Source organism: Centroberyx affinis, unplaced genomic scaffold (genome assembly GCF_046629955.1).
Source record: "Centroberyx affinis isolate AG114_WGS23_722 - 3 ecotype Tasmania unplaced genomic scaffold, CSIRO-AGI_Caff_v1 ptg000503l_1, whole genome shotgun sequence".
Lineage (NCBI taxonomy): Eukaryota > Metazoa > Chordata > Actinopteri > Beryciformes > Berycidae > Centroberyx > Centroberyx affinis.
Window position 1 is genome coordinate 714239 of NW_027279155.1, and position 23163 is coordinate 737401.

Genomic DNA, 23163 nt, shown 5'->3' on the forward strand with positions numbered 1-23163 from the left:
GACCAGACCACCAGTTGCTCAGTCTGGATCTCACACAAGAGAGAAGTGTTATGTTGAAATTTGAAGTATACGAATCAATGAGGCTTGCATGAGACAGACATTTCACTTGATATGGCACACACACACACACACACACACACACACACACACACACACACACACACACACAAAAAGGATATGATCAATTCATTCACCTCTGCTGGAGCTTTCAATGCCATTCAATTCTGAAAAACCTATAAAGCCTTTTTACCTTTTGCCTTTCATAAATTTATACTAACAGGCAACAGCTGATGTCGCCATTTACCCAATTTGACCTATATTTATAATGTCAAACACTCAACCAGCTCAATTGTCTGGTGATTAGAGTACACACACCCTGATATTATGTTTGTGAGTCCAAATCCCATTTGGCTCGTTGCTTGGCACTTAATATCATAAAATTGCCCCAGAGTAAAGCCATCCAGCAGGCCTGTGCTCTGCCTGCAGGTGTTCCTACATGTATTATGTTTAGAGATGGAGACACTAACACAACATGATGTGTACAAAAGATAGCAGGAATTTTTTTTTTAAGTGTTATACATATGAAAAGACCAATCTGAAGCACCACATCACATTTCAGAACAATTTATGTTGAATATCTCAATGCATCATCACTATCTGTCTCAAATACATTATATATATACGTACAGTATATATGGTCAGCAAGCACCACCAGGATCACCTTATGTTCAGTTAAGGCAGTTTAGGTGTTTTCAGTTTCTAACATTTCACTAATAATCCCTCATTTGATATATAGTACTGTGGATGTTAGGTTATATAGGTAATAGCTAAGTAATTCCATATGTATTAGTAATTCCAATAATCACTGATGCCTATCTTAATGAAAATACATTTTGAACCTGGGAGTGGCAGCTACAATATTACTACTGTACTACTGTATGTTATCAAACTTACAATCATTCTGCAAATTAGGTACATCATTAATTAAAATGGCACATTGTCATGAATGGGACGTTATGCTTTGTAACACATTATCCCCGATACTGAACATGATGAATAGGAACTACTCAGGCCATGACTAATGATGAAGGTTTCATTCAGCTGCCCCAGACACACTTAATGCTGCTGGTCTTCAGTAAGCCCATAAATAGACCTGCCGTGTTCATCAGTGTTGAAGAAAAGACCAGTAAAGCTAAAAATTCAAAGCATGTCTCAGCCAGCAGCGCTCAGCTCGGTGTAATCTTGTCGAAAACAATTTTGGTGCCTCATTCAAGCCAAAGAAAAAGGCGAAGCTTGTGACTGTCTGTGGGTGTGGGCGAGTACAGCCTGGGATGGAGGCAGAGATAAATCACAGATGAATCATAGATGAGTTTGTTCGGGATGTCACGTTGACGTTCATTTTGCGTCATGTTTGGATTTTAGCAAGGTAGGATATAAAGGCTGCTTAAACATTATTTCATGGAGCAAGTCAGCGTGCAAAAAAAACAAAAAACAAATAAGTTGGTCAGCCTCAGCAGGCAGAATGAAACAATACCGGCAGAGACTGCAGCCACACAAGTTATCTCATCGCCACTGACAACCTGGGTGTGTCTCAACACACACAGGAATATTTACCAACTTGTGTCTTCCACACCATTATTTACGATGCCATCAGAGCTGAAGCAGCACACACTCCAGACCCAGGTGTATTACAAATCAGAATATGCATTTTGAATGCCGAGAATTGTATTTATTTGCTACTGTAATGCGCATAAATGCTAATAACTATGTGGCTCACAAGCGAAATAAGCGCAGGTTTGTTTAAAACTATCAATAACCGGTTTAGACGTATCGCAAGGTGGATATAAGTGCAATATAGCATTTTCACTGTAAAACTTAAAACTGTAGCCTGCGATGCTCACGACACAGCCCATTGTGCGAAGCCTTACAGCCTGATAATTTGATTAAAATAATGCCCCCACCCACACCCACACCCACTACCCGCCCCGACACACACACACACGCACACACATTTTAAACTTCTTTTCTCTTACAATACTTGAGATATTATTTTTTTTTTCCCTTTTCAAAGACAACTCAAATGAGCCAAATAAGCAAAAGGCACCAATGTGTCCGTTTCTTTAACAAGCTTAACTTGCTGATTGGCTTCACGCGCCACGCAGCAGGTGCAATGGGTTCACATCACCACACAGGAACTTCTCTGGAGGATTCAGCATGACTTACCACTTTGCTCCCCCAGAAAGACGAGTTTGAATTTTCTTAAAGGGTTCCCAAAGTCACTACCCACAGACATGTTGGGGGGTTTCTGGGTATCTGGTGGCAGTCTTGATGTAGTTGTTTTGTTCCCACTACTTCGGCTCCGGATGATGAAGATGCTGGATGTAAAAGGCGACGGTGTTTCTTCCCGTTCAGCCCCGCTCTCCGTGATGGGAATACTGCTGCACCGTGAGGCTTGCTTTTTTTTCCGAGGGGCTGCTGCGCATGCGCGGCCTCTCCTCGTTCTCTGAAAAACTGTCAAATCGTTCTATGATATGACGTCATACGAAGCCGGGATGAGAGGAGGCGAAGAAGAAGAGGGAGAAATGTAGGCTACTTGCTACCTTTCCAGCCTTGTTCCAGCCCTTTTATCCAGTTGTCTGGGCGCATTTCTCATCCCACACTTGGTGGCAGACAGAATGTAAAGACCTGGATACAGATTTATCTGGCTAACAAACGTAGAGGTTGAGGAGAGAGACCCAGACTGCAATAAAAACGAACAAAACAACAACAAACATTTGATATATACTAAAGAACATGTTTATATATGTTTCAAACTATTCAAATATTGGCTAAAGTATTAAATATGCACCTATGAGCCCCTATCATTCAATACATATTTTGGACCCTCATGTTCTTCCTATGTGCTGTTGACAACATAAAGTATCCTATTCTGCAAGTATGGCCACAATACATTTTGGTCACTCAAAATATATCTCAAATAATTGCCATCTACATGTACAAATACGTTGTTGTCCATTTTTTGTATATTTTGAAACACATCTCTAAACATATTTTGAAGTATATGAGAAATGTATTATTTTCTGTATGGAAACAGATAGGTAGAGACACAGAAATTAGATAAAAGACTGAGTTTAGTGACTCAATTATTTATCACTTTTATTGGTCAGTAATGCTTACACATTCATTCACTGCACAGTAATAGCAACCAGATAATTGGATGATAGGCTACACATTAGAAATGAGCACCGTGACAGTACAGGAGCATATTGTGTGCAGCTCATTTCATTTATGAGAAACAGTGTGTTTGATAGATCTGAAAATCTGTTGCATAGCGATAAAATCAAGTGTCATATAATATGTGATTAACACGGTGTAAAATATCAAACAGGTATTAAAATTGTCACCTACGCCTCTGTGTATGAGACAAACATCTAAAAAAATAAACTTAAATATTAAGCTAAGTTAGCTATGTTCCCATTGCAACTAGAAACCTCAATGGATAGATTCTTGCCTTAGGAACAAGTAATGAATAACCAAAGACATTTATCCTTTGTATGATCATCAGTCAGACTCTTTCCACTCTTTCAACCAGATTAGATGCATGCAAAATGTTGTGAGGTACCACGCAAAAATGGTGTTTTAGCCGACTCCAGTCCTGTCCTGACTTGTAAAGAGTGGGTTATGTTGTAAGAAACTGCCATCATAACCTTCAGGGCATGCTATGAAATGCATCTGAAAACATCTGAAATTCTTATATGGAAAAACTCCCAACTCCAACCAGTGAAGCTCCAGGTGGAGAAGCAGGCCTACGTAAATTGAGGTCAGAGTAGGCAAGTCTTGACCGTGGCTTTTCCCACCGAGACAGCTTTGGTTCTTCAAAGACATGGACTGGCACTCGGCATTGAGAAACAGAGGAGCTCAGATCAACAGGATGTCTTTAGAGATTGTGGTCAGTAGTGGGGGTGGGGTGGCGTGGGGTGGGGGGTCACAGCAGTCCGTCAGGCCTCTTCTCCAGACTGTACTCCTTGGTCCGCTGCACCTTCCACCCCAGCATCATCAGCAGGACAATCCCCATGACTTTAAAGCCTACCTGTAAGCCCAAGTACCTGCAGGAGTCAGACAACATCAGAATCGTCAATATTTGATCAATCAGCGTTGGCATTGACACTGATAAACTGCGTGTCAGCATGTTTGATATGTGTGTGATATGTGTCAATAGTACTTAATGTAAGTTTTCTAACCGGTTCCTCAAGACGTTGTTGTCATAGTAACCGCAGCTTAACTTCTTTCCGCACACATGTTTCCACCAGATACATGATGTATCAATGGCCATCCCAAAGAGAGCAGGGGCTGGAAGCCAGGCTGGCCAAAGAGAGAGAGAGAGAGAGTTTTAACGATAAAGTCTCAGCCAGTTTAATCCCAGTATGGTTCAGTTAGAATCACTAGAGGGCACTCGAACTTTTGCTTCAAAGGAATCCACGTAAAAATGGATGAAATTACTTGAATGACATACAAAGACGCAATTTAAAAACACTTTAGGTTTTCAAATACAACAACATATTTGTGTTTTGTCTTACCAAGCACTCTCATGAGTAGAAATTGCACTCCTATAGCGAACGACTTCTCTTCATAGGGAACAGTTCTGAAAATAAGAGGGGAAAAAAACAGAAGCTTAACACAATACTTGCATTTTTTGTCAGTGTCATTCTATGTTGTACTGTGTCAATCTTGATAGCAATTGCTACTTCAGACAAAAGAGACATTTTCAGATACTGGAGGACTTTGTCAGTGATGAATCAGCACAAAATGGCTGCCAAATATCTCAATAATAAAAATATTACAATGGTATTAGCTCCTCTCACAGCAGACAATGATTTACATTGGACCCACGTCAGCCACTAGCAGAATGCTCAAACTACTACTACTACTACTACTACTACTACTACTACTACTACTACTACTACTACTACTACTACTACTACTACTACTACTACTACTACTACTACTACTACTACTAGGGGGGCCAAAAAACTACTTCTGATTTGTGAAAATTTGGTGACACCTAGTTATTTTTGACAAAATGCGTTCCTTGAGAGTGGCTCAACCATTTGAGTCACTGAGTTTGAGAGCTAGACAAGTCTGTGGATCGTCAGCAATGGAAGGAAATATTGTGTTTACGAATTATATGGCCAAATCAGTGCCTGTGAATGGAAAGCAGTTTTCCACTGGGGCCAAAAACCGAACCCTGAGGAACCCCACAGGTAATGAGTGTTTAAGAAGAAGAGGAGTTTCCTATAGTGACAAAGAAGGTTCCATGTGAGAAGTACGAGTTGATCCAAGTAAGGGCCTGTAGCACCCAATAATGTAATAATTTCCTGAAAATGTAATAACGCCTGAAAATGTAATAAAATTTGCACTTAACTTGATCGAAAATGTAATAAAACCCAATAATGTAATAACTTGACCAATAATGTAATAAAATATCCTGACTGATATTGTAATAACATTTTACTGATAATGTAATACCTTTCAATATAATAAAACCCAATAATGTAATAACTTGACCAATAATGTAATAATGATATTGTAATAGCATTTTTATGTTTATTTTTATATTTCATGTTTGTGTAGCTAGTGCTGGAGGTATTTTCAGTTTAGCTCCACTAGAGCTCCACCTAGTGGCCAAAATGATTGGCTGTTCGTTATATTATTTTGACTTAATGAGGAACACGCAGAAGGACAATCTCAATCGTCATAAAATACTATGTCATTTTGAAGCAGAAAGTGTCATAACATATCAGTATGACAGTATATGTCAGCTGACCACTATGTCACTTGACATAGAGGATGATGTCAATTTGACATTGAAAGTAACATAATAACCCTTTATGACTAGGTGGAACAAACATTTATGACTGGTTATGTCTGTTTATGACAGGTGTCATGTAGTGCATATGTAGGTGTTTTGAATGCTTATGTATACCTCCTTCAAATTAAGTGTTACTGAAAGTTGTTTTGTTGGATTGTGGTTGTTTTCATGAGGCAGTGTTTTGTTGGAAATCTGTGGTATAGAGAGTGAAGAGGAAGCTTTAGGGAACAGTCACCTGGGGTCCCCAGTGCTGCTCAGAAGCTTGTCTGACCTGGAATGGTCTCCCAAGGAGGAAGTCCATCACCCACTCAATAAGACCAGGATGTAGCTGCATGTCCCTGAGATTCTGCCCATGTGCATATGGCTGTATGGTGCTCAAAGTCTGCACTTTAACCTAATAGTCATTCTTTCATTTGAAATCCAATGTATATAACATTCTTAAATTCTTAAAACACAAAATGTAGAACTCTGGACTGAAAATGAACATCATCAGTTTTGAAAAAAAAAAGACCCACCTGAAAGGTATTACATTATCGGTAAAAATGTGACTACAATATCAGTCAGGACATTTTATTACATTATTGGTCAAGTTATTACATTATTGGGTTTTATTACATTTTCGATCAAGTTAAGTGCAAATTTTATTACATTTTCAGGCGTTATTACATTTTCAGGAAATTATTACATTATTGGGTGCTACAGGGGGCCGTGTCCTTGATGCCTACCCAGAATTTGAGGCAGTCAACTAAAATGCGTGGTCTGCAGTGTTGAAGGCTGCACTAAGATCTAAAAGGATTAAAATCGAACTTTCACCCAAATCTGCTGCTAAAACCAGGTCATTGGTTACTTTAATGAGGGGAGTCTCTCTCTATGCATTGGAATTGCTTGAAAATTTTAGTATGACTCATATGTGATCTGAATTCCCCCAAGGGGATCAATAAAGTGCTATCTTATCTTATCTTATCTTATCTTAAAAGATATTGAGTTGAAACAACTTTCTCTAAAACCTTAGATAGAAAAAGAAGCTTGGAGAAAGGCCTGTAGTCGCTGGGATGTAATGGATCTAGGCTTGGTTTTAGAAGAGACTAAGATTTTCAGGGGTTTTTGTTGAACTGCACATATCTGAAATGCCTGTGGTAGTAACCAGATTTTTTTTTCTGAGGTGATTTAAAAGAAACAAACAACAAATACACTCGACTGCCTGTGGGGTATGTTGTCAAGAAAATCTAACTTGTTTTCACTGTATAAATATATACAGATGCTGGTTTGTCTTGTGTTCCTAGAAATTCAACTAGAAAAGATGTATTCCAGCACCAGTTAAAGTAATAGCCAGAATGAGAGAATCTATCATGAAAGGGTGGGCAGCTAAGATCCTCAGCAGCGCTGCTGGAAGTCTCTGGCAGCAGATCTGATGCAAGTTCAGTCAGAACATTTCAACTGGCCAAAATGTAGTCGGGATTTTTTCCTTTCAAAGTTGCCACTGCTGAGTATTGTGTTGTGTTAAGCGATCTATCCGGAGTGCATTGTCTCTCTGTCAGGCTGACGGTCAACTGAGGTGAATTCCTGCCCCGCCTCACATCACTAGTGCTGTAGATGTATGACCATGTATGCCAATGTACATGTACCTAATTGTAGACAAAGTAATGTGTCAGCTGCAGGACATTTGTTTTGGGGTAGTACATTTTTTAATCAACTCCAACGCTTGACTTTATTTTTCATTGGTTTTCAAAGGGAAGATTAATCTGTCTTTGTATTACTAAAATATAAGTTGAAAAGAAAAAAAAAAGATATATTGGTTTGTATACTTCCAATGAATAGTTTAGAAGATACTCTCAGATCTGCATTTATAGTATTACGCTGCAGCTTGAAAACACTTTTTGATCACAGGCAGGAATGGAATTTATTTCATTGCGTTGCTTGAATATACCAAGATCAAAATCATTCCTAACTTGCAAACTATATTTGACAAAAACATGGGGCTTTGATCATTGTTTTTCCAAACTGAATCCTTGATCATTTAAATTGATTTATTGACTCTTGAATTAAATAAATGAGATGTACAACGACATCCTAAGTATTATTTGCTGGATTTTATGTTTCATTGTTTTATTTGCATTTGCCAAGATGCTCAGGGCTGGCAAGCATATAGCGCGTAAGCTAGTTTTCTCTTTTTTTAAAGGAGGGGTTGAATCACTGCATGTTTAAAAACAGAAGGGAAAGTGCCAGTTAGCAGACAGCTACAAATTATCGAAAAATTACCCAGACCAACTACGTCAAAGACCTCTTTCAGGGGTTTTCTAGGAACAACATCAAGGGAGTAAGTAGTGGACTTCATGTGAGAGAGGAGAGAAAATGTGTCCAAAATAGTTAAAGCTACAGAGATTTCCCTATTAAAAGATATGACTCAGTCAAGGGGAGTGATCTCAACTTTTTTGTTAAAATAACAATGTTAGAAACTCCTCACAGTTCTCTGGGGTGACTTCAGCACCACTGGGGAGGAGCTGATGACAGCGTCTGTTGCATTGAACAGCACCCTTGAATTATTACAGTTCTTGAATATGAGATCACTGAAAAAAAAGCTGCTCTGAACATCTTAACTGCTTTCTGATATTTTCTCATGAGGTCTTCCAAAAAGTCATAAAACACTCGTAATCTATTTGCCTTCCATCTACACTTAGCTCTCCTTGGACCTAGTGTTGTCATTTAAGGGCTTTTTGTGTACTTTTGTGTTTGACTTCTTAACCTTATAAGGACAACACAGTTAATAATAGTCTGGCAGAGCAAATGAGACCAGCTCCTCTGTGTTTGATTACACATCTGCAGCAGTTAATGGCCAGACAGCTGCCATAAAAGCCTCTGATAACTTACTTAGGAGTAGATGAGTTAAAAACATGAGAGAGGTGCATGTTGGGTAGAGGGTAGTGGCGCTTAATATGTGCAGATTCAACAATATTAAAAGATTCAACAACGCTCATAAAATCTTTGGCAAGTGCTTGGGTTGGACACCAAACACGGATGTTAAAATAATCTAGAATCATAGCATCCATCATTCATAGTTAATTTGGACATATTCTATAATACACTGTCATTTTGTCATCTCTTACCTGAGAACCATCATATATATGGGGTTGTGGGAGAGACTGGCAATCAGCCCTGCCAGTGAGATGATGAACATGACAGGGAGCAGAAAATGAGGGCAGCTGTTTGGACAGGGACCTGGGCGAGCCTGACTCTGGCTGCCAGATATACACCTGCAGCCTGTATAGGACTGAAAGAAAGCAAAGTAAATACAATGCTATCATCTGTAAAATTATAAAATGGGTAATATTTGTGTTTTACCTTTTTATGTTTTACTACATCAATTTTACTTGAAACAACAGATGGTATATGACTGTATGTACAGTAGGAAGCAAAGTAAAATACATTGCTATAATCTGAAGAAATAAAATGGACAGTATATACATTTTACTTTTTTATGTTTTACTACATATGTTTTACTTGACACTTAACCCAAAATATTAATGAGTAATAACATTTAACAAAAGTTTAAAACACATTTGCATGTTAAAACTGAGAACAGTGGGAACCACATATGGTTTGAAGCCACTTGAAAACATTTGATTTTGTGTTGTTATCCTAAAACCTTTGGGTTAAGGCTGGTGATTTGTAGACTGGGGACAGAGTCATAATTCTGCCAACAGGTTTAAGTAACAGGTTCGGTCCAACGTCAGAGAGGACAGACAGGAACTGGATAATGTTGGAAAAATAAACTCCCATCTATCATTTGAACCTACTTGATGAACACAGAGGTCACACAAGATCTAGGAAGTCACTCTGTCCCCATTCCCTCTTTTTCTGTATACCAGACTACTCTCTAGCCAAAGAACCATCACACATAAAAAAAAAGTTATCCTTTCAGATTCTGTATGCATACAGGCCCAGAGTTAGTATGGGGGCTATATGGGCTCAGACCCAGATCAACCAGGCACACAGTCACTATAGAACAGGAGATTACAAGGGGCCACTGTGACTCAAAACCCTTTATCCATTTGCCACAATTGCCAGGAATGAACGACAGCATGCCAAGCTCTCATGCAAAGCTGAGGAGTGGCATGGATACCCGAGCCCTGTTTGCCCCCTTCATTATAGAAACCTATTTCCCCAAGCTGCCTGTCAATGTCAACAATTACACGAGTATGAACAACAAACCACCTGCTCAGGACTGAGTACTATGGTGCAGCTTGTTTAGCCAACCTGCCCTGTGGCATTTCCCAAGCACGCTCCCCAGCAGCACGTCACTCGGCTCTCGGGTCTAACCTTTAAGAGTTTCCCTGTGTCTCAGAGTCTACAAGCAAGGGAAAATAATTAGTCTGTGATTGCTGAGGATTAATCCATTAAGCTAGCTGTAGCCACCGCTGTCTGTGACTGCGCTACAGTATTACACAGCGGGCTTATATGCTGAGTCAAATTGACTAATACTCTATTGGCAGTCCCACAATCCACCCACTAGTAGATTATTCACAAGCTGGAACACATGTAAAGTACCCTAGCTCTGTCCCTCTTAAAACACCTCCTGTATTGCTCTGTGGATAATTAGGCATCAATTGGACACTGACTGTGAGCCGCCCGGGTCGTGTTAGCAGCACAGTGCTTTCTCTGCCTGCTCTGACCTCTCATAGACTGGAAGCTACTGGCTGATGAGCCGAATTATGCAGCACATACTGTAGGTGATGATCTACAGAGAGGTGTGGGCCTTCAGAACAATGCTGCCATGCTTTGCTGTAGCTTTTACATGCAACCTATGAGAAATGTGTAATAATTTTAGGCTTATATGGCAGATATATGACATATAGTCAAAAACATAAATATTGGGATACTGAGCTAAAATGGCAATTTAATATCTGCTTAGAACAGGAAAAAAAGGTTTAAAAAAAAACAAAACACCGTTTGAATTCTGCTCTATGGTCACTTTTGTTGCACATTTTGTCAGGGCACAGACTCTGACCTTTACACACCTCGCTATTGGTTGCTTGTAATGTTGCTGATTTAGGTATTTAAGCTTATTCTACTGTTGCACACACTGTAAGTCACTAAGGCAGTCTAAGGCAGCTAAAAGCCTAAAATATAAATGTTCATGGATAGAATGGACACACACCTGAACCCTGTAGGTGTTGTTGGGGTCTCTGGTAAAGTTGGTGCAGCCAGCATGGCAGGGAGAAATGTATTCAATGTCATCCGAGCCGCACACTGGGTTGAAGGCGCTGGCAGGACAGGAGCAGTTGGAGTAACACATGGCTAGAGACCTGTGGGGGGAGCAGAGAGAGTCTTAGACATCACAGCAAAGCCGCAAGAGCAAACAAAAAGAAGTAGCCGGGGCTGAAGTTCAGAGCTATTGTTTGTAGTCTGTGTTTCATTAGCATCTGTTTGCTTTTGATGTAACAACATCCGAGTACTGTGTGTCTGCCGGTGGCACAGAGCCAAACAAAAGACTCTTGTCTCATGTTATGCCAACATCGCTAAGATTACAATTTCTTTTCTAATACGTTTTTAATTTAATTCAACCTATATACAGACATATACAGATAATTCCATTTATAAAGGAGATTGAAAGCAAATAAAAGGTCTTAAGATGGTTACTAACTGAAACAATACTCAATAATGAGCTTCACTTTAATGCCAGCAATTTGGTGGTAGAATTCTCATTATATTGTTTATAGAGGAAAATAATCACAGTTCCAAAGTGTGCATGATCTATTAGCATCTTTTGTTATCAAGTCATGATGGATATCACTAAGAATTGGACAGTTGCAGCTTACAGGCCTCTCAGCCAAAACAAAGTTGTTCTGTGAGAAAAAGTTCAGCTTGATTATCTCTGGAACAGCTTACTGATCAACATCCAAAACTGTCAGAGGAAAGTGGACAAAACCATCTCCAGTCTCAGGCAGCACAACACTCACACCAATCACCCAATGAGATGCAACGACTCATCTAAGAAACAGCATCATTGTATAAAAATATGAATCTGCAGGGCTTGCTCCCTTCTCACTCACCCATGCTGTCCACCTGTCCAATGATTGACCTCTGACACCTTCTGGGTGGGACAGCCCATGAAGAAGAGAGGTATACAGAGGAGGGTAGAGCAGGTCAGCATGGCCACAGAGAAGCGTGGGATGGCTTTCAGAGAGAGACCTCTCCTCTTCATGATGACCCCACCGAGCAGCATCCCCACCGCTACTGACGGCAGATTCACAGCACCTGGGAACGAGGGAGGGCTTAGTGAACTCCAAGTAGAGACGGCATTATGGTTTACTTAAGGCCTGCAAAGGGGCTTCTCACATTGTTCAAGTGCTGTTTTTATGCTTGTGGATGTGGACATGAACTGTAGGAGGCAAAAAGGAAATCTCTTTCTTACAAGATAATTGTTTTTGTCGACTGTACTTGTGATACCTCTGGCACGGGAATGAATGATTTAGGCATTTATACCATTGATTTTCTCAGAAAGAAAATGACTGCAACTTGATAATCCTGTGCTACTGCCAGACTATATTGTATGTTCAATGCAAACTGTGACAACAAAAACAAACCTTCCAAAACTATCCATACACATCCTTTGCAAGAAGATAAAGCTACTATAGCAAAACAATTTTGTGTCTAGTTGCAGGAATTATTCAGTTTGGGGATGCCGATAAAGTATTTGGCTAACTAACGTCAGCTCACCAGCTGTTTAGCACACTGAGACTGCTGTAGTCTGCCAAGCCCTGCAGCTGATGAAGGGCCTTGACCGAAACGTTGCCAGATAATACATTTATTTAATATGCAGTGTGGACAGTGATCGGGAGGTTTACTTCTTATAGAAGATGACAGAGCAAACCTAAAATTTTACTCTGTGGCAAGTGGCCATGGTTTAAGTGGGATAATACCCTCCAGAGTGTCTATTAAATGATTTTAACAGACTGTTTCACAATGACCATTAAAATGGTTTAATATACCAAGATGTGCATTATCCCTTGCCATATTTAACAGCAAATGGATTGCAGAGTGATTCAACTGTGATCCCCATCCTTATATTTGTGCTTCTACCTACCTATAAGCAGGCTGCTGTAGGCAGCTGAAGCGCTATACTGGCGCTCCAGAAACTTATTGAGGAAGGTAGCGAGACCTGCCATCACTGATGAGAAGCAGCACTGAGCCAGGACCAGCATCAAGAAGAGGGGGCTCAACAGAAGACGGACAAACATTCTGGGGAACACTGATCAGACACAATCACACAATCACACAATCACACACACACACACACACACACACACACACACACACACACACAGACACACAGCGACACAAAAAGGTCTGATTATTTCACTGATACTGAACATGACTTGAGCAAACACTCCCTCTTTAACTTTCTGTTACAAAACATGTAAACATTAATAAACTGTGGCATCAAATCACCACTAGAATACAGGTTTATTTGAAGAGGGTGTAACCAAACATGGTCAAATCAAATTAAAACTGAAGGGATATAAATTGTGTGACTGAATATAATGAACTTACTCTTCAGGAAATCAAGTAAAGAGGTATCTGGCTTCTTCAAGTCTTCATTCATGTCAGTTTCAGTCCCGATCACCTAGGGAATAACATATTAAGTTTTGTAAGGAGCATGTATGTAACGATTATCTGATTCAAATGTCGTATCGGGCATGTTTTGACCGGGGAGACCTGATTCATTAGTCAAACTTGTGAATATTGATTTCTCTGTTAGAGTTTATTTCTTCTGCATCTCTTTTTCTCTTCATGTCACATTCTGCAGATACAACAACCCCCCTCCCTCTGTAAGATAAGATAAGATTAACTTTATTGTCTCCAAGGGGAAGTGGCAGTAGTTTATGCTGCATTTGGAAGTGTTCATGCATTCAAACTGTCAAGTGCCATGATTGCAGTTTTCTGTAGACTTTGGTTGCTCATAATAGTTATTCAAAATTTTTTTACACTGACACTTGTTCTTAGCGAGATAAATATCTGAGCATTTGTGTTTTACAGCAAATCAAACATTGCAATGTCAACCACAAATGTCGCTGTGTGCCACCATTGCACTTAATTCAAAATTTCTATCAGTACGATCTATCACAATCTGTTTCATTTACTGAAACACCATCACTTCCACAGTGGTTCTATTTGGATGCTTTATCTTATAGACTAATTGGCCCTATCCTTGGGTAGAATGGAAGATTTTCATATTTCTAGCTGTGGGTCAAATTGGGTAAAAAAAACATAGGTATATTATGTGTCACAGTAAAATGTGCCACTAGTCAGAAATTTCTGTTTCATATGAGCATAAAGTTGATTCCCATGTGATTTTCCTTTTGTTGAATTTCACAAGTCCCAGCCAGAGTCAAAGTAAGGACACTAAAACACATTAGCTCTGCATTAGTCTTCATTCAAATCAAATCAGATCAAAAATGATTGCAATCATATAGAATCCTTGACCTGCTCAAAGATATCTTTGATGTAATCACTATCTGATCATGAATCACCAACTACATATAGTGATTCATATCAAATTGGTGAGAGATTCACTTTGTTATTATTTACATAATATTGCTAGGTCATGTCCGGGACACTGCTGGATGGGCCAAAATGCCCAGGCAGTTTAAATAGGAAGGGTGTGAAAAATTTAGTTACTGACTTTATCTTATTGCATGTTTAAATGTTTCTGCAGAGAGTTTGAAAGGTCTTATACAAACAAGAAGGAGGAATTGCAATAACAAATCAGTGGCTCTGGAAATCTACAAAGTGGTTGGCGTCACTATGAAATATTATGATGTATACCTGAGGTGGAGAACACTTATTTTGTACCGGTAGATTATGAACGAGCAAGGCAGGAAAAATAAAAACCTATGCAATGCTGACATAAAGCCAGTAGATGTCAGTAAAATATGAGAGATATATAAGCCCACAATTATACTTTCCTCAGACATTAAATGTATGTTCCATCCATACAATCCATACAATATATATTCAATGAATGTTTAATCATAAAAAAGGAGCTGTCCTACTTGAAGAGCTTTGTGAGTGTGACTTACATTGCCTTCATAAGGCATTCTGCGAGGGAAGAAGAAGTAGGGGATGGAGGTGAGAGCCAGGCTGGCAGAGGCGATGAGCAGGCCCATCCACCAGGCCCCCACCCAGCGGGGATCACTGGGGCTCAGCTCTTTGTTGGCTACTGCAAGACGCAAGACAGACAGTGAATATTGAGGCACCACATACAACACCCTACCATCCATTCTGGCTATCAACACCTTTAGCACATCTTTAAAGTGAAATGAACTCCCATTACTTTTGCTTACTGTATCTTTCATGGTAACCTCATGCTGCACTAGTAGGTGTAAATATACATCTCTAACCAATAAAACCATCCGATTTTTTAAAAATCCCGCCCTCTGCACCCCTCCCATTAAATAAAACTGCCTTTCTTTCCCTGACTCATATTCCATTGGTTTAGACTTTTGAAATGCATCAAATCAAGGAAGTCTTTAAAGACTTTAAAGTCATTACCTAAGCCGTTTCTGTCCACGTCGACGTAGATCCTCAGCATGACCGAGCCCAGCAGGTAGCCAAAGGCAGGCCCAAACACAGATATGGCAAAGAGAATGGCTGTGAACGACAGAGAGTGGCTGTGAGGCAGGGGTTACGCGGCTATTACACGGCTACAGTCATGAAGCGCTGGTGAGCTGTTCTATGATATCCTCGCCAAACACTTATACATCTTACTAGGATATCGTCGGGCTTATCTACATTCAGAATCACCCAGTATGGCACCGTGGCCCTGAGATTATGTCCTGGATTGTGATCTGTTTATCTAAACAAATTAATCAACCACTGAACTGCAGGCCATTCACCTATGTAAAGAGGGGAGTTGCCGGGCCCAGCGAAATCATCCACGTAGGAAATCCCAAACGGTTGGATGGGCACTGAGCCCACGCCAAACAGCAGCTGAGCGCTGCCCATGAGCAGCCACAGGTTGTTAGTATCAGCCAGGCGCTTGGTCTCGTCGCGGCCGCAAGACTCCAGGCTGCTCGAGTTCACCTGCAGGTTGCAAATGTCGTGGTGATCTGGAACCACGGGGTGCAGAGGGAAAGAGAGAACAAAGACAGCGATAGTTAATGACAAGCCAGTGAATGCAGATAGGCAGTCTACTTTAATTTCCTGAAGTTTCTCTGACCCTCCGCTGGCACGCTGCATGAGGCTAGGTTTCTTTGTCTGAGGGCAAAATTAAGGAAGGAAGAGGGAGAGAATGTTAAAACAAATTAAATGCCCTGGAGATAACTCTAATCTTTCTTCAAGTGCATAGAGATTAGGAATTTCCATCTGATTTATGCAGGGGTTCAGCTGGAGAGCCCCTGCAGCTTTCTAAACACTCCAGCAGCCCCTGTGCGTCCCTCCAGACACTGGGACGACTCCTATTGACTGCTATTGCTGTGGAGTGAGCCAGTGTTGCACACCACAGTGCCCCTAATGTAAAGTGTCATAAATTGTAGTGACATATTTGTACATTCATGAGTCCTTAGCTCTGGACTGAGTCACACTGGCTGTCACAGCAGTGCCAGTGAACACAGAGTAGCAGTTTGGTCTTACATGCAGTGCAGGGCTAGGTGGAAACTTTGTCTTACCGTGTAGAACTGAATCGTATTCATAGGGTTGGGATAAAAAGTGAGGTAAGGTCAGGATCATGGCACTGATGGACATCAGTAGTCCGCCGATTCCAATGAGTCGAGGGCGGTGAACCCGACTTCCAAAGTAGCTCACAAACACTATCAGCACAGTGTTGCCGACCTAAGGAACAGAGAGACTTGTGTTTCAAAGAGGACACAGAACCAGCACATTCTCTCTAAGGCTTCAGTTACACTTGTCATTTCGATACGACTTTTATCGCCAGCTCATGGAACGCGTTAAGTAGCAGATCTGGTCACAGGTCTCAGAGTTTGCCAACATTGCTGCTGAATCTTCAAAACCAGATATGGAAGTGGTCAGGTCTCGCATTGTGATCGGAAGACGGTGTTGTCTGGACACAATCCAGTCCAGAGGGGAAAAAATATGCAGACAGAGATTCAAATAAATACAGCCACAGGAGAGGCATAACTGACATTTCCAGGCCAAGTTTGGGCAATCTTGTCTCAGAAAAATCTCATTTAGAGGCAGATCTCAAAAAAGCGTATTGAAATGCCAAGTGTAACCACAGCCCAGGAGAGGAGAGGCCCTGAGCAATACAGTAATTGAAAATAGCTGGGTGGCATATGTCAACAAAGAGATCTCATTCATGACTAGTGAACCATGGACATGCACACATGAAACCTGAAAATACTGGGAGACAGTTATCAGTGAGATACATTTAAATTCCAAATAGGCACATTCAACTATCGCCCCACAAGCACATGAATTCTTTCACTATTCTTTAGCTGCCTTCGCCCACTGGCTGAAATAAAATTGTTCCAAAATGTCCCAGTTGAATTGTCAGGAAGTGTGATTCTGATAAGTTGCTTGTTCTGCAATTCCTTCTTTGTCATCGGTATCCTTGAAATAAATCTATCATGAGCTTGAACGGCGCGGGTATGTTATATTTGGCTCGTACCTCATGGAGAGAGGAAATGGTTCCCGACGAGTAGCTGTTGAGGCCGAAGCGTCGCTCGATGGTGGTGATGGTGCTCTTGAAGTAGGAGCTGTAAAGCAGCTGAGTGAGCTGCAGGAGGCCATGGCACAGCACAAACAGCTAGGGGGGACAGGACAGGAGGGTTGAGACTCAGAGAAATCTACAGAAGAGCACAAGTAGGCTACTGGCTGACAAACACATAAGAATGGGTGTTACAGAAATGTCAAATCTGTGAGGGGGTGGGAAGCCATTCTCCCATGTCCTGCTTCATTGCAGTGCCTTGTCTGCATGTAAACCAGTGCAGATGTTGATTAACTTAAGTTACGTTGATGCCATGGAAAGCAAGAATTATTCTGAAAGAGTCTCTAAAACATACAGTAAAAGGTACCCAAGACATACACTGGATATGTTTTTTTTTGGTTTTGTTTTTTTAACACCCATTTCTATCAAAAACACCTGTTGAAAGTGTATGGTTCTACAATTAAAAAACCTGTCACAATGATGGATCCAATGGTACAATAGGTTATGGTTTTAAAATGCAATCTGTGTGTGTCTGTCAAACTGTTTTCAACTGCATAGACAAGAGACACCTTGAAAAGAAAACATCACTATTTTGGCTTCACTCACATGTCGACAGAACAGGCTGGGGGCCTCAAACATATTCTCCCTGAGAGGCCACTTTCCAAAAGAGCCATTATCTACAGATGAAAGTTATATCTTACCACAGATCAGTCATTCATCTATGCTTTTTGGACTAGCTGAAAAGAATTGTTACAAAAGATATGGAAATGTATGATTCAATATTGAGGTCAAGGAATCGGTGTTACCCAATTACTCGGCTTTAAGAGATTTGCGTTTTCATTTTACTACGCAATTTTGTCTCTGGGACTTTTCTCTGACACCCAGAGCCATGCAAAGATCAAAGTCACTCATTGGACAGATTCCCAGTGATCGGGAAGAGGCACTTGCCTCTGTGTGTCGGCAGACGGACGCAGCCGCTTGTATGACACCCTTCAAATGGATTCAGCATGCTCTAGAGGCCATGAATGCATGAAGCATGCTGAAGATACATGTTGAGATTTGGAGTGAATTTGCTATGAAAACACAAGTATTAAATCCAAGCCTTCTGTTATTTACCGGCTGCCAGACAGGCTGAGGGAGAATAAACTCTCCTTTCGACTCTGGAACAGTTAATGCTCCCATTAAAGCTTGGCTTTATGGTTTGTTAGCACACACAATAGACCCTTTTTACAGCGTTGTTAATTTTTCATCCTCATTTTGTGTCAAATGGGCTTCAATTATCAAAATGCTTTTGATGGGACCTATTTGCTCAGGCAGGCATATAAGGTCTTTTGTTTGTGATTTAGATTAAAACAATTATCAGTCCATATGGTAATCTCTTTTCTACCACAGCCTTAAGTCCACCCAAACTCTGTTCAGCCTTCAGTTCAGTAAAATCTTCTTATTTTACAATTCTAAGAAAAAGGTTGATCCAAATATCATGTTTTAGAGCCAGCAGATAACTACTTTATATCTTGCCCTCTGGGCTTTCTGGCAGTCTGGCTTTAGTATTAGGACAATTTAATCACTTAAAATAGCACATAATCCAGCAGAGTGACAGAATTCAGCTTTAGACTGAGAAATGGAGGAAGAAGCGTCTTCTTGTGCCCAATCAATATCAATAACAAAATACACTAGGTCAAAGATTCTTGATACAGGAATGTTATATAATGTTGAAAGTTGGATGGGATATTGGTGTGAGAAATTGTGCAAAAGAGAAACAGTAAAAGCAGAAATAGAGCCGGTGTTGGAAAGTGCAGTGCATCATCTCTCTGGCAACAACCTGATTCTGAGACCCAGAGCTTTCATCAAGACCTGTACAGTACTGCTGATAAACTGGAGATGTTTCCCAGGAAAGTAAGTGAGATGCAGGCCTTGTTGTTTATCCACACTGTTAACACAAATGATTAAACACATTTGATGCTTGTAAGCAGGCAAGTCTGTCATTGAACCGTCGCATTTCAAACAGTAAACTCTGTACTGAATGGGTTTCTTCATGGATCTCGAACATCCTCATCCCTCTTAAACACTCTCACCTAAGTCTGTCTGGACGTTATTGTCCCAGCCCTCGGCCCTGCTGCGAGAGAAGAATTGAGGGAAGGTCTGACTTAAATTTCAAATGTTTTTATTTCAGGGACACGTGTTGGGGCCACTGGGCTGGACAGCCATGGATTTCCACGAGGAAGTTGTTTTTGCTACACGAAAGTAAAACGCCTGACTTTTCTGTAACAAAATGAAAAAGATCTGTAGCAAATCCCCCAATATACTTGAAAGAAGCCGGTCATAGCCACAGAAACACTTCCCTTCCATTGTGAAAGAAACATAAAACATTTTTGCTACACAATAGCACTGTGATCAAAGGTCTCAGAAATGACCTCTCAGTGGCCAAAGACCCTTTTCTCTCATTTCTGTGTGATACAAGTCCACGAAAAGCAGCAGAGCAGAGACACACGGTGAATTAAGTTAAACCTGCATGCAATTCTGGGTTAAAACGCTCGCAAAAATGACCCATCCGCTCAGGTGCTTTGATGAAGAGCACTGAAGCGAGGTGAAAACAAACATTACGTGAACAGGCGCTGAGGGCAGATCAGAGAGGAATGCAGCACAGCGCTGTCTTACAACATTTACTAACACACCATCATGTGTGCTGTGAAACTAAGGTGAGCGCCTAGGTAAGAAACCTGGCTTGGACACCTTGTATGTGTAACCCAGGTGTAGTCAAGGTGTAGCCCACAGTAGATAAGTTCAAAGTTGTGAAAAGACAAACAGAATGTCCTGATGCAACTGAGTAAATAGAAAGCAAAGCACTGTACAGCATGTACTAGTGTCGAGAAAAGATGGATGTTATGATTGCTTCCAGTGAAACCTTTGTTGACCTGCTGGCACTTGGACTGCAGAGTGATTTAGTTTCATGTGAAAAAAGCAACTGTGCCAATTTTCCTTGCTGCAATTTCTAGACAGTAGGCCAAGACTAACCAAAGTTGTAGCACTGCAGTTGTTGACAGGGGAGATGTAAAACCCCACAAGTCAGTGGGACAAATTTCCCAAAATGCACACATGAAGTCCCAGGTGGAAGATTATGTTGCTGATTTGGCCTTCAGCCACTTCCTCTACTCACTCAAGTGAGAATAGCTTGATTTGATTTGATGAACAGTTGCCAAGTCTGCTCCTGAGGTGTAGCTCTCGCGTTATCTTAACATTCCATTGTAAGTGATCATGTGCAATTCAGTCGCTTTCAACATCCAAATTTGTTCTCTCCAGTATGAAGAAATGCAGGTTCACTGTAAACAACACTCAAGAAAATTAACAGGTTTGGCAATGACGTCTTAACCATGACTCGTACTGATTACCCCCATCCCCAAACACACACACACACACACACACACACACACACACTCACACACACACCGTATAATTAGAGGGCTTTGAAGTGATGACTTAAAATGGGGAGTGGGAGATCCAAGAGATGCAATAATTCCCAATCTGCACATTGAATCTGACCCTAAATGGATCCACGACGGTCTGTGTGAGAATGCTGACAAAAACAACTGGTAAACACCACTTTGCCTCCAAGTGAATTTAGATTTAAGGCCTTATCTCTGTGTATGTTTGCTCTGGAGTCTGATATTCAAATACAAGCAGCAGAGAAGGGCGAGCTGCAAACCAGAGAGGGGCAAGGGGTCAACAGCCAGATAGATATGGGCGACCTGATTTGATTTGATTTGATTTGATTTGATCATTTTGAGTGTCAATGAGTCTGAGTAGTGTGATGCTCACTACTCAGCATCACTCAAGGGTTTAATATAGATAATAAAATATTTCACATAACCATTGTTAGGCCCCCCTCTGGACTTAGAGGTTACTTGAAACGGCTGCTTAGCTGCCCCACCAAATCAAAATCAAGGAAAGAAGAGCTTCTATGTTTCTTTCATTTCATTCACTCAGCACAGTCCCTGTGGAAAGGACAAGCCTTTTCTCGCTGAGTTTTGAAAGCAACCAGCAAATAGCAACATAAAAACTATTACTCATGCCCCCGAAACAAGAACCTGTTTCAATCATTCCCATGATTGCCACAGTACTAAAGCAATAACAGTGGCTCCTTTTGGCCCTCAACGCTGTTATGTTTGTTCTTCACATTCAGTGTTCAGTGTGACTCTTAACGTTTGACCCACAATTGCAGATGGTATACCAATATTTGAATTGGATATAGTTAGCTGGCACAAAGGTTATGTCAAAATTGCACTTCTGATTGCAAAGGATTTATTTAATGACAGAAAAACAAATAAGTCCTAATTTCCCACATTCCTCTACTTTATCTGTGTAAATGAGGTGAATTAACAGTTGAAACAGAGGGAAATTTTCCTTTCTTTTTTCTTGCATAAACAGACTATAAATTTAAGTGTTTAATTTGGCTTCAATATTTGTCTGAGAAACACCATGAAACATTGCATAGTAAAATAATCACTGTGTGAACAGTTGTTGCAATAGCATTCACTGCTGTGAATGGAATTTTACGGTAAGGTATTACAGTACAGCCATACTGACATTTAAGCACACAAAGAGACAATACTGACCTTGATCACTTATATTGATTATAAACATACTTGTCAAAACAGCATACTTCAGGAAAATTGGAACAGGAGGTTTTTTATGTTCTGTGTTATGTCAAGCCACCTCAAGTTATGTGCACTGATAACTACTACAAATCTACAATTAAATCTGATCTGACTTGAACTACAAACTTATGTTACAGCTAGACAGATAGGCTACCTGTTGCTCTGGTGAAGCTTGGGAGCACTTCTACGAGGCACGTACGCTAAGGCTTTCTGAGAAAGACAGGTCTGTGAACTCAGATGCCACTGCTGACACTGTCTTCTCGGGATATGATTCAACTATTACTTCATCACTTTCATTATCATCTCTGTAAAGTTATGCAACCTCATGAAAAGGAATAATTCAAGTGGTTATATAAACAATGGAGGAAGAAAGTGCTGCAGGTCAAAACAAGACATTACCTACTGTGTAGTATTTTTACAGATTGAACGTCTACTCTTCACTCATACTGCATGATGAAACTGTGACAACAACGCTGATGCCTACCTTTATGTTGCAAAATATTGATCTTGGCTTCTTCATTTCTTTGGGGGAATAGATCTCCATTAGTTTAGCCGCTGTCCTGTCCAAGTACCCCACTAACACACAGTGGCAAGAATGTTGCCTGTCGAGGTTTGTGTCAGAGAGTGTGATGTCTTGTTTCTCCTCCGTTCAGCTGGAGTGGGTTTTTATGACTGTCAGTGATGTAACTGGACTCAGCCCACAACCCCACGCGTAAATGTTTTGAAAGTATGAATTAGAGAGAACAGATAGTTCCGCTGCTGCGTCCTGATTGGTTGAGTCACGTTCGAAGCCGTTGTAAAATAACTCCATAGACGCACACCTGTGACCGCATACGTATTAATACGCTGACTGAAACTTATGTGTCACTTAGCAACCACGTTATTCAGATTCTGGTTAGGAGCCTGCAGGTCTAGAGGATATTATTATATTATAGCTACATATCAGAGGCTATTGCTTGGGGAAATAGCATTTA

General features: G+C 40.6%; 2 protein-coding genes across 3 annotated transcripts in view; both read right to left on the reverse strand.

Moving 5' to 3' along the window:
• The window catches only part of rab6ba (RAB6B, member RAS oncogene family a), a 56834-nt gene extending 54423 nt beyond the window's left edge, over nt 1-2411 (reverse strand). For both annotated transcript variants that reach the window (XM_071517572.1, XM_071517571.1), the window contains exon 1: nt 2224-2411. In XM_071517572.1, the coding sequence (XP_071373673.1) occupies nt 2224-2293 (70 nt within the window). In that variant the 5' untranslated portion in view covers nt 2294-2411. The remainder of the gene's footprint in view (nt 1-2223) is intronic.
• A 746-nt stretch (nt 2412-3157) lies between these two features.
• On the reverse strand, nt 3158-22825 carry slco2a1 (solute carrier organic anion transporter family, member 2A1). Its single transcript, XM_071517587.1, has 14 exons — nt 22674-22825; nt 17496-17633; nt 16537-16699; nt 15766-15978; nt 15422-15520; nt 14950-15089; nt 13421-13493; nt 12954-13118; nt 11920-12124; nt 11025-11172; nt 8974-9137; nt 4578-4642; nt 4242-4362; nt 3158-4106 (listed from the first exon to the last, which is right to left on the reverse strand). Exons 1-14 carry the CDS (start codon nt 22731-22733, stop codon nt 3986-3988), a joined length of 1875 nt encoding a protein of 624 aa, XP_071373688.1. The 5' UTR covers nt 22734-22825; the 3' UTR covers nt 3158-3985.
• Nucleotides 22826-23163: the final 338 nt, after the last annotated feature.